The 11,482-nt window shown below is 43.6% G+C and overlaps 3 protein-coding genes across 3 annotated transcripts; 1 reads left to right on the forward strand and 2 right to left on the reverse strand.

The window, feature by feature from the left end:
* Nucleotides 1-1,256: 1,256 nt before the first annotated feature.
* LOC6605432 (RNA polymerase II-associated protein 1) lies at nucleotides 1,257-7,078 on the reverse strand. The gene is made up of 13 exons (XM_002030229.2): nucleotides 6,926-7,078; nucleotides 6,545-6,852; nucleotides 6,254-6,482; nucleotides 5,752-6,193; nucleotides 5,196-5,681; nucleotides 4,829-5,138; nucleotides 4,686-4,771; nucleotides 3,641-3,878; nucleotides 3,417-3,574; nucleotides 2,824-3,361; nucleotides 2,367-2,505; nucleotides 1,867-2,279; nucleotides 1,257-1,799 (listed from the first exon to the last, which is right to left on the reverse strand). Exons 1-13 carry the CDS (start codon nucleotides 7,050-7,052, stop codon nucleotides 1,623-1,625), a joined length of 3,651 nt encoding a protein of 1,216 aa, XP_002030265.1. The 5' UTR covers nucleotides 7,053-7,078; the 3' UTR covers nucleotides 1,257-1,622.
* LOC6605433 (general odorant-binding protein 69a) lies at nucleotides 3,953-4,798 on the forward strand. The gene is made up of 5 exons (XM_002030230.2): nucleotides 3,953-4,066; nucleotides 4,128-4,206; nucleotides 4,264-4,355; nucleotides 4,418-4,520; nucleotides 4,574-4,798. The coding sequence occupies exons 1-5, from the start codon at nucleotides 3,992-3,994 to the stop codon at nucleotides 4,672-4,674; spliced, it is 450 nt and encodes a 149-aa protein (XP_002030266.1). The 5' UTR covers nucleotides 3,953-3,991; the 3' UTR covers nucleotides 4,675-4,798.
* A 229-nt stretch (nucleotides 7,079-7,307) lies between the features above and the next one.
* Nucleotides 7,308-9,748, reverse strand: LOC6605434 (SET and MYND domain-containing protein 4). Its single transcript, XM_002030231.2, has 5 exons — nucleotides 9,024-9,748; nucleotides 8,622-8,964; nucleotides 8,032-8,568; nucleotides 7,752-7,973; nucleotides 7,308-7,696 (listed from the first exon to the last, which is right to left on the reverse strand). Exons 1-5 carry the CDS (start codon nucleotides 9,592-9,594, stop codon nucleotides 7,387-7,389), a joined length of 1,983 nt encoding a protein of 660 aa, XP_002030267.1. The 5' UTR covers nucleotides 9,595-9,748; the 3' UTR covers nucleotides 7,308-7,386.
* Between the last annotated feature and the right edge of the window lie 1,734 nt (nucleotides 9,749-11,482).

Consider the following 11,482-nt stretch of genomic DNA (forward strand, 5'->3'; position numbering starts at 1 on the left):
ATGAAGGGGCGCAAATATTTTGCCAAGGAACCCGCTGACAATTGGGGGATTCCCAAGAGGCAGGCAGCAATCAGAACTGGTTTCTTGGTCAAGTGCATGCAATGCAAATATTTGGACGCGATGAACACCAACTGTGCTCAATAGGTTTTCATTAGCCGGCACAGTCATATTGAGTGCCTCCCATAATTGGGAGCTCGCTATCTACCGTTTCGAATGTTTTTATCAGAGATAAGGGGCGACTCCGGATACCGTCGAACATACACAAATATCTGGGAATTTGGCCGACAAACCGCCAAGTGGGCAAATGTAACTCTGCTGGGACCTCGGCTGCGTATCACAAAAACCATTGGCCCACTTTATTGATTTTGTGGTGCAAGGCAAACGCCATTTAAAAAATTTATTTTCAAAAATATCTATAAATATATAAGTGCTCTAGAATCCTCTCGAAAGTTTAAAAAGTCGGGTCATACAGCAACGCGCCCAATTTTGGTTTACAAAATTCCATTATAAGCCAAAAAGCTATTCTTTGCCAATTAAGAAGTAATTAATTTTCAAAGAGTCGGCGATAGCAATGCAATTAGCTTTGAAATCGTGTATCTATGCACCACTTTCCGTATCATTTTCAAGTGGCAATCAAGTTTGAACTGGCTATTAATAGACCATTCGATCGAAATTTAATTTCAGTTGACTTAACCTATTAGCGTTGCTTAAATTTATGAGGTCTGCGCAAATATTTACGGAGTTCGCTAACACCCCGCAGTTATAAAATAATTAGCGGCCATTTAAAGCCAATTATCACATAAACACTCATAGACCAACGCCTCGCGGTGCTGAATTCTTCGATTTTGATGGGTGTAAATCATGCGAAAGTTGAATTATGTGGCCTAATGTTGCGCATACGCCATGTGTCAAACGAAAGCCCCGTGACAAGTCATTCGCCAAGGCATATACATACATATGTGCTTAGGAAAATGGAGAAAAATCAACATGCACGAGTACTTAGATCAAATGATTTAATTAGCACTGGACCCTCCAATTGTGTTCATTTTAATTACATACATTTTATCAGCCGTCAAAGCTTACGACTGCGAAGCCGCAAGGAGGAGGCAAGTTGTCGTGGCCCATGTGTCAATAAGTCAAACGATGTTAATTAATTGAGTGCGATAGCAAAATGCTCTGCACCGTTGGCCTGTCACACGCAGTTTTCGTTGGCCCATCGTAATTAGCCCAAAAAGCACGGTTACACAACCTAGGAGTTGTTCTCTATCCGAAAATGTAATTATTTGCCTTAGCCAAAATGCAGTGCAATATTTGATAAACGACCAGCCTGCTGTGGAATTCCCAGTAATTAGCTATGCATTCAACGGGAACTATCTCTTAAGCTAGGAAAATATATGGTGTACAAAAGAGGAGGTATATGCTAAAGACACAAATTTACCCAACAGTTGAATGGACTTAACTCAAAGTAACTGCGAGGTAGCACTTGAAACAGGGAGCAGATAAACCCAAATCAGCTTGCTTTATAAATAGTGTATTGTCACATGAAAACGACTTTGGATTCCGAAATTAAGTGCGTTTATCGCAGTTTCGTGAAGAGCTCCTATCAAAAATTAATGTTCAGATTATGAAAACAATGTGGCTTTATGCACCGACGTGGAGTGGTTGAAGTGGTGCTGGGCTATTCGATAGGCAATGCTGCCAGGACGAACCATCTTTTGTGCCAATGCATCGCCGTACAGCTTCACCAAAGAAGGCTCCTCCTCCACGGGCTCCAAATACGCAGACAGTCCTCCCATTAGCTGCAGAAGGAAAATCAAACCGATATTCAGTTCACATTCATTTCAAATTAATGCCTTTTGCACTTACCAAAGCTTCATCACAGTTTATGAAACGCACAGCCTGAACATGCTCCGACCAAAGACGCCTTCGCCACTTATTATCATATTTCTGTGCCAGAGGCACCAGCACCAGAGAACTGAACAGTTCATCACCATAGCTGGCCGCCTCAAAGTGTTCCACAAACAGATAGTAGAGCGGTTCAAATCTCGCCTTATCCACAAGTTCTGCATCAAAGTCGAATACATGGCCTGCATTCTCCCTGTAGAAATCCATCAGGCAATCACGAAGCAGCTCATGCAAATCAGGAGCCAGGAACTGCGAGTCCGGGCCCATGAAGGCTATCATCAGATACATAAGCTTTTCCAGCGGGCTAACAATCTGCAGTCCCTCTCGTTCCAACTGCCGAACGAAAGTCAACGTCATGCGGACCACCTGGTTTTCTGTTCAATAGGCAGAAGAAGAAAAAAAGGAAAAAGAAAACATTATTTATCCCCAAGAAAAGCAAAGTTGGAAGTAAGCATCCTCACCTGAGTGTATAGCCGCTGGACGCTGCTGCACATTTTGCAAGTAATTGCTGAGGATAACCCGGAGCTGAAAGAAGGGCCAGTCCGCGGGCAGGATAGGCGCTTGTGTGTAGCTCAAGGATAGCGACGGCTCCGAGTTGTCCTGTTTGAAGAAGTCAAAAAATCAATAAATATGCATTGAAAATGTGCCATTGTATGACGTCGGCTCCGAGCTGGGAAATTGAAATTGCAAGTCAGTCGATTTCATAAGTCTGTTATCTTTTTTACTTAATTCTACTCCTGAGTCTGTTGACGCTTGTGGTTTGTTTTCTATTTTACTTTAATTTATTACGTGAAGTGCTTCCAAGTTGTTAAAAAGAAGATAGTGAAAATTAAATTTTTCTTCAATCGAGCAAGGAGCCACGAATATATAATGCCATATCTACATTATGAGACTTAAATTGAGGATAGAAATACTTACAGCTATGATGTGGGGATACACCATCTCCAGACACGATTGCTGCAGCAGTTTCAGACTAGATTCGTCCAATTTGACAAAGTCGCCATTGAAAATGAAGCGCTCAAAGACGCTTTTGATCTGCGTGGCATGGGCAGTGGACAGGCAGCATAGGTAATTGTACACCAACTGCAGCATCTGCTGTCGCTCCAGATAGATCTCGATTCCATCTGTTGTAAGCAGCTGATGGATTAATCTCAACTCGCTGCGGGCAAAGAAGTTGGTGGCCAGGACGCGATTCAGCTGGGTGCTCAGCTGGCGCAGATATTCGGCCAGAGGCTCGAGCACCGCCGGTTGTATTAGCGCCGCGAGCAATGGTTTCTCGCCGCTCTCCAGCGAAACGGCAAGCAGGGCCCACAGGTTACTCAACAGGTGCACCGGATACGTCTCACTGACAACCAACTGCGGCCCGTAGTCGTGCATCAGCACTGCGCCCACGTTAGGCAACGCCGCATGCACGTGGCGCCGATCGATGGGGCGTCTCAGCATTATGGAGCCCTTGCTGGAATATAGCAATTAAATTAGGTGTGACTTGAGGTCTTGCACGATCAACGTACACTAGGTCATGTACGCAAGCTATAAATCCGCTGGATTGCACAAATTTCGGAAGTATGCTGCGCAGAAAAGGCAATAAACTGGTGGTTCCCAACAAGCTGTTCCGAGAAAACCAGCCTACAGCGTACAGAGCAGCGCTCAGAAGCGTCATCTGGCTGAACTAGAAATACAGATTGTTGTTAGAAATTTTAGTTTATCATAGCAGAATGAATATTTAGGCACTTACATCTTTGATCTTCGCAACGCGGGAAGCAGCATGCATCCAGCCGCAGCAGCAGTTGTTAAGCGGCTCCACGAGCAGCTTCTGTCCCTCGACGTCGCATGCTCCGCTCTCGCCACTGGCCACCAGTGCGACCAGCAGGGCGGCTGCGTGTTGGCGCACCAGCCCGGATCCGCCCACTCCATCGAAAGCGCAGTGATTGCCATGCCAGTCCAGTAGCTGTCGCAGCGCGGGCAGGAACTGTCTATAAATTATCCAAAATCATAGTTATTATTCCTACTTCGTTTGGCTATAAAAATGAGGCGCAGCCTAAAAAACGCTCAGTTGAACTTTAGCAATTTTTGGGCAGAAGCAAAAATGGCTGCAAGGCATTTTAGTCTTCTTCTTCTAGCACTACTCATACTATATGATTTAATTCCTGGTAATCAAGGCGTAAGTATTTTCTGCCACGCAATAATTTGAAAATTAATTTAGTTGTTGTGCCTGTTAATAGGTGGAAATTAATCCTACGATCATAAAGCAGGTGAGAAAACTGCGAATACGATGTTTAAATCAGACAGGAGCTTCTGTAGGTAAGTGACTTTTTTTTGTTACTTAAAACAAAATGGTTTAAATACACTGCACTACAGAGATGATTGACAAGTCGGTGAAAAATAGAATACTACCCACAGATCCTGAGATCAAGTGCTTTCTCTACTGCATGTTTGATATGTTCGGATTGGTTGGTGAACCTTACAAAAATTGGAATAATTTCCAAATAATGAAAAATTACTTTCCCTATAGATTGATTCACAAAACATCATGCACTTGGAAGCTCTGTTGGAGGTTTTACCCGAGGAAATACACAAAACTATTAACGGATTGGTCGATTCGTGTGGAACTCAGAGTATGTAAAGTGTTTTTAACAATTTGAATAGATTAAAATGTATCTCCTTTCAGAGGGAAAAGATGGCTGTGAAACCGCTTATGAAACCGTCAAGTGCTACATCGCTGTAAACGGAAAATTCATATGGGAAGAGATAATAGTGCTTATTGGGTAGTGATAACCAACCTGAATATATCCCGATCCACGATTCCCAAGAGCAGCAAACAGCGCAGGATGCGCAGTGCCTCGATCTGAACGCGCACCATCTGGACCTACCAAAGAGACCACCATCAATAAAATCACTTTCACAAAAGCAAACTCATACAAACCTTATTGTCTTGAAGGAACAGGTATTGTTGAAGTCGCCCAATCAGGACTCCTTTGGAAATACCTTTAGCTATATCAAGGTGTTGGCAAGTCAACACTCGAATTAGTTTTAGAAATAGAACTTGCGGCTGGCCATAAAACTGATTGCTTCCGCTCGAAGAGGGTAGAAAATGTTTAAAGAGTGTATCTAAAAGATGGCTTTCATTGGCCAGCTGACGAGCCACTTTGGTACTTGTACGAGCTATCCTTATAAGTAATTTCAGGCAGGACTCTACAGTGCTATTATCTGGTTTCACAGAGTCCAAGATGAAGCTAAAAACAGGTGTATTATTAGAAGTAGCTGTAGCTCTAAGAAATTTCACTGCTTACCGAATTCTTTGCAATATATTTGTTCTAAGCAGGCAGTCCATGAGATCTGTTTCAGCCAGTTGAAAGTCATCCATGGACGTGCGACTCTCCGATTCATCATCATCCACTTCTGCACGCACAGATTTACTGGTGGTCAGTAGCTTCATGTAACGCTGCAGGAATGCTATGGAGTTGGTATCTGTATCTTCCCCTTTGCCATCACTGCCGTTCCCCAAAACCTCTAAGGTTGGTTGCCAATGACAGTAGGCATTGTCTTGAACATGATCGAGAAGCACTTCGTCGGTTTCGTTATAGAACAGGTTGGATAGAGCTCGGCTTACAACCTCAAGTTGTGCAGGTGCATTGTCATCGAGCCCAAAACGCAGCAAAAAGAATATTTTTGATATGGGAAGAGACAAGACTTGATCATAGAATCCCTGGTTATAGATGCTAAAGATCCCAGCTATGGCTCCAAAGGCAGATAGTCTTTGCTGTAAGACGGTGGATCTAAAAAGTGAAGCGGGAGACCAATTTTAAACGAACTTATCTGGCAAATATTTGTCTATCCGATGCTCACCTGGCTAATCGAAACAGCTCTTGTAGTGCGTAGCCAGGTCGATCTGCCTCCTCGCCGTGTAAATAAAGTTCTCGCTCATCGATTTGCTTCGATGCATCCTGATCCTTGAGCGTGTGAGGCAGGAGCACACCTTTCCAATCAAAACGAGCATTGAACTGCTCTCCAGGCTTCAATTCACTTATCTTGGCGGGAATATCCCGCATCCACGCCAATTTATGCTCCTCGACGAGATTGAAATTAACCCAATTTCCTTTATCGCTCTCTTGCAATAGCTCAATTGCTGGATTGCCATCGGTTAAAGAAGAAATTTGTGGATCTTGGGCTCTTGTAGACTGGGTGGGCATGGGTGGTGCTTCTATAATCTTTGGTGAATTTGGGTTGGGCGGCTTGGAATTCGGCGTGGCTTGGCGTTTCTTCGACAACAAAGCTATCAACGAAGGATCTGCAAAGCAATATTTACAATATAAGAGAAATAACTTTTTACGGAAAAACACTCATTTACCCAAAGAAGCCAGCAATCTTTCTTTCTCTACCAAAATATCTTGTTCATTCATTTGATTGAGTACATTTAGGTTTTCCTGATGCAGTTCCTTTCCCAGTTTAGCATCTTTTATTATGGAACTTGTGTCATTTCTTGGAGAATCCGACTCTTTCTTTGATTTTTCTTCATTTACAGACTTAGCACCTAAAAGTTTTTTGGCGAAAATGCTAAGCGGCTTGCCGGAATCAACCTAAAACCATAAGAAAATTTATTAATATGTATAGACCAAACAATTTAAGCATACAATAATACCTTTTTGGAATCTGGGAGGGCAGATCTCCTGGTTCCTTTAGTTCTTTCTACCAATTCGCCCAGCACATTGCCTAGGGAATTTGGATCCATCTTGCTGCCCTTCACATCGCCCAGAATGTTTTCCTGGATTTCATCGAGAAGAACTTGGCTGACATGCGTTCCACGTTCTTTTGAGACACTTGTTGGAATCTCTGGGATGATTATTTTGTGCACTGGTTGAATTTGCTCCTCGTTTTTTGCCGTAGTAGAAGTAACACGTCCCAATTTTGCCTGCTCTCGCCTTTGTGCAAACATGGACTTTTTAGGAGCTACATTAGTAAAAAGAATCAAAAACAACTATACTTTATAAATCTTTAGTAAGACGAGGGAACCTGGACGCACCTTTATCCATGCGCACAAAAGCCGCTGCAGGCTGGAAATTGGGATCCTTCGCTCGCTCTGCATTGAACTCTGCTGCCATTCGCAGGACATCCTCCTCACTTTCACCTGGCTTGAGTTTTTTAAACATTTTAGCCGGAAAAACAAAACCAAATAAATTTCAAAACAAGTCGGCTGCAGTGTGGCCGTACATTTAAAAAATACCACAAGCATTCGTTTCCATTAACAGACACTTAACAGCGCTGCATTTACAGAGCTCTGTTATTTTGAAAACATTTCAATCGGAAAATTCCGGGTAAAGATTCCAATTCGATTTCAGTAATGAGAAATGCGGGCAATTTTAAAAATTACATTTACACCAATGAACTACATCATTAAAATGAAATTTAATTTGCATTCAAGTAGAAAAAACGATTTAATAATACATGTGCACAAGTCATTAACTAGTTCTTCGTTCATTTCCCCTACTTTTTAAATGTGGTGCCAGTATCGAACAAACACTTATGGAGCGACTGCTGCGCCACTATGGTGTCCTTGTGAGGCAGTGCAGCCACGTGGAAGAACATCTCGAGCGCCTCCTTGAAAAGTTCTATGGCCTCCCCGGTCTTCTGGGCCTCCATGGCCCGCGCAGCCTCTCGATACAGCTCCTCGATCTTGATCATCTTGGCTACGCTCTCCTTGAGTGAGATGTTCTTGCGGCAGCGAGGACAACGCACATCCTTCGCCAAGTCCTTGGGGAACTTGAGCAAATTAGAGCAGTTGGCTGAGGTGCACCTTTAATAATGAAAGATGTTATAGTATATCGTTTGATAGCGAGGCTAGTACCCACCAGAATCGCACTTGCTTGTCCAGTTTCTGGAGCAGTGGCCAGTTCTCCTGGCAGGCCATGCAGTTGCAGCTGAAGGAGTAGCGTCCTCGCAGGGATCGCTGTCTCTCCTTCAAGTTGTTTTTGATGAAAATGGGTCCGTAGTTCACGGCCACCAATTCATTGGCACGATGCGGCCTGGTGGCTGTGAGGACCAGCTTCTTACCAACAAAATGACAAGCGGTGCTTAAATTAAAAGAAGATCCTTAATGATCTCTATAATATTTAAAATAATAAAACCCACCTGGGCCAGCACTCGTGATTGAAGTAGGAACCAGTACCATAGAGGCCTGCGGCCAGATTCACCGTCTTACTGCCGTCGAAGCGATGCTCCTCGGTCACTTGGGTTTGATAGATCTGGTGGGCATTATACTGGAGCACCTGCAGCAGGCCCAGCAAAGCGGTGGCCACCTGCAGCTCCACCGCAGTGGGATTGACGCCCTCAGTCTTGCGACGTCCGAAGTACAGCGACTTCTGGAGAATGCGCAACAGGAAGCCAGACATCAGAGCTCGCCGCAAGTAGTCATCCGGCTGTCGATCCTCCTCGTGGGAGCACAAGTGCTCGAAGAGCAGATTGGCGGTGGCCAAGCCCTGCTCCAAGCTGGGCGCCTGTGTGAAGATGCGCAACGCGATGAAGCACAGGATGGACATGCCAGAGCCGATCATCAGATCCATGTACTCGCACTCGAAGCGATGGTAACTGGAGCAGGCCTCGCCCATGCACTGGGCGGAGCAGAAGGCGATTCCCGAGCAGTGGAGACAGGAAACCGGCGTGCGCAGCCTGAAATTTATAGGAATTATGTACAGCTACACCAAAGGTTATAAGTCCCTGACCTCTTGAAGCAATGATGACAATGAGTGCCGAAGTAAGTGGGCTCCAAACAGGCGGCCACTGGCTCCTCGCAGAGCAGAACATCACCGGTTCTCAGACCCTCGTTGGCCACCACAAAACGACCCTTGTCCTTGGTCTCCACCAGCCTCACCACCTTAGACGCACCAACTAGTTCGGCACTCTCGCCATGTGCCAGTTGTGGCACCTGCTCCGAGGTGGCTTCCTTGGGCTTCGGCTTTGCAGCAGATATTTCCTTGCGGCACAGTGCGATGTGGGTGGCATCACAGCCAGGCATCTTCTCGGCTATCTTCAGAGAGATCTCAGCGCGGGCAGGTTCCCCCATGACTGAAAATAAAAGGTTTTCCATAAGCATGATACCATCGGTTTGCTCCTGGCTGACCCACCTGCATAGGCTTTGGCCATCTTCAAGTAATAATCCACACTGGACTTGAGCTCCAGTCCAAAGTTGATGGCCAGCTTGAGGTCATTCAATGCCGCCTCCCCTTCGCCCAAGCGGATCAGTATGGAAGCCCTCGATCTGTAGGCCAGTGCCAAGGTGAGGCCCTCATCGAGGACAGGATCTGCATTGCGGTCGGGAGCCCGCATCACGGCCAGATTGGCGGCCATGAGAGCCTGCTGCAGCAGCTCCCTGCTCTCCTCGCCCTCGCCACTTCCGCTCATCAGGTAGAGCTTATCCGCCTGGGCTCGTCGCTGGGCCGAGAAGAGGGCATCCTTCTGCTTGAACACCGGCTGCACATGCTCCAGGACACCCAGCACAGGATCGCACACCTCGCGATCGCTGAAGATGGACAGAACTCTGGCTGCATTGGACTTCAGTTTGCCAAAGTAGTTGCGCAGCCACTTGTCGCCACATGCATCCCGCACGTCCACGCAGAACTCGTTGAAGAATCCCCTCCTCTCCGACTGGACCGTCTGCGCGGAGCAGATCTCGTGGTACGTGGCGTCGAACTCCATTTGGACTCCAAATTATGTAAAATCTAATTCAGATTTTCGGTGCAACGGCTGAAGATGTGGGAATCGTCCGCGTTTTCTGATCACCACACTGAAACCGCTGAGTATTGGAAACAGCTGGCGGACGTTCCTGCTCCAAAAATAGCACCGATCTTTCAGTTCGGCGGCGCATTATAAATATGCGGTATTGAGTTCCGAACTAGTACTGGTTCACTTTCGATACTTTTTTGAAGAATTTATTGATTTTCGAAATAAATAGAAATATTTACATTGGTTTCGACTTTGACACTATATAGTTATTAACTTTATTTCCACTTAAAATGCAAGCGATCAGTTGTAATAATTCGCATTTTATTTGTAACTGGAATCGGGCTTATAAATCACATTAAATAATTTATTTAAAAATTAGCTAAACGTACAAAAATATAACAATATGTATATCAGAGTATTTGTAGTTATGTATATATATTCGTAGTTAAATATGTTAAGTATATTTTCATCGCGTGGAAAATACTCAAGTTGATTTCAAACTCTCATTAATATTTATATTTGCTCATGGACTAGACTTTGTCAACCATTGTTTATCAGTTTATCATCTTGGAAAGACCTTAATTAAGTTGAAGAGTATATTTTGTGTAACATTTTTGCGTGACACTCATTAATTTTGGTTCGCCATAATGTCAAAATGCAGAGAATAAACTTATAATTATCAGAAAGTATATAAGAATATCCTGTGGGAAGTAAAAACATAAGACTAATAAATTATAAACAAATTTTGCGGCAGATTTCATTTTAAACTTTGTATTTATTTACTCGAATAATGATTGCGTGATTTTTAAAGATCAAGTCAAATGATTCAAGTGGTTTTGACTTCTTAAAAATGCGGTGCTGTGGTGAAGCGTTTTTTTTTTTTTTGTTTTTTGGGATAGTGATAAATCATACTTAAAAAGTCATTATTTTCACTACAGTCGTACAAAATTCAATTTGACTAATTAAGAGTAGGGTACAAATTATACATATGCTTTTAAATTCAGAACCATTACAGGGTGTATATAAAATAGGATTGAACTTATGATTGGTCGGTTTTGCGATCGCATTCAGATTCACATGATATATCAAATAAATTACATGGTGTATGGGTATTGTGTTGGTTTTGTTTTGTTTGTTTGTTAGCTTTCGTCACAATTAATCTCGTTGGCTTCAATTGCAATACGATCTAAGAGAAAGTGTTACTAAACTTAACAAATAAAATGCTACAAAGTTTTCAGCCTCGCCGCCGAACTTGCTCAAGAGACTGCGACAGCTGATTGAAGCTTACAAGTCGGTATTTTAGTAGGTATGGGTATAGTTATATGTATGTATATGTGTATATTATAAACTATTATCATCACATTGTAAACGTTAAGTGTTTCTCATTATTTTTTGTAATCGATTAATCTAAGCAAAAACGAGACGAGTACATCGGAGTTTTAATGTCTTTTGTGTTTAAGCTTAAACGCTGCCGAGTATCCGTATCCATCCGTCTGTCTATCCCTCGATTTCAGATACCTGATTCCCCTTGCAATCCGCCTGCCTGGCTCACTCTGACTTACGCTAAGCTAATTCGCTTTCGAAAGCAGTCGGATGGGACGAACTAAAAACCCGTGAAACTCTTCGAATCCGGTTTCCTTTTTTTTTTTTTGGTATGTGTTTTTAGCAGTTCACTGAGAGCGATGGCCCTCAACAAAGGTGGCCTACGTACAATTGTAAATAAATTAGCTCTTAAGAGATAGAGTGGCCTAAACCTACTTGTAGGTCGCAGGATTGATGGCCTAAGAAATGTTTTTGGATTAGCACACGCCACAATGTTGCATTTTCTCCTTTGCGTTTGGTTTATAAATAAATTAGCCAT

The sequence above is a fragment of the Drosophila sechellia genome, chromosome 3L (assembly GCF_004382195.2).
Source record: "Drosophila sechellia strain sech25 chromosome 3L, ASM438219v1, whole genome shotgun sequence".
In the NCBI taxonomy this organism is placed as follows: domain Eukaryota; kingdom Metazoa; phylum Arthropoda; class Insecta; order Diptera; family Drosophilidae; genus Drosophila; species Drosophila sechellia.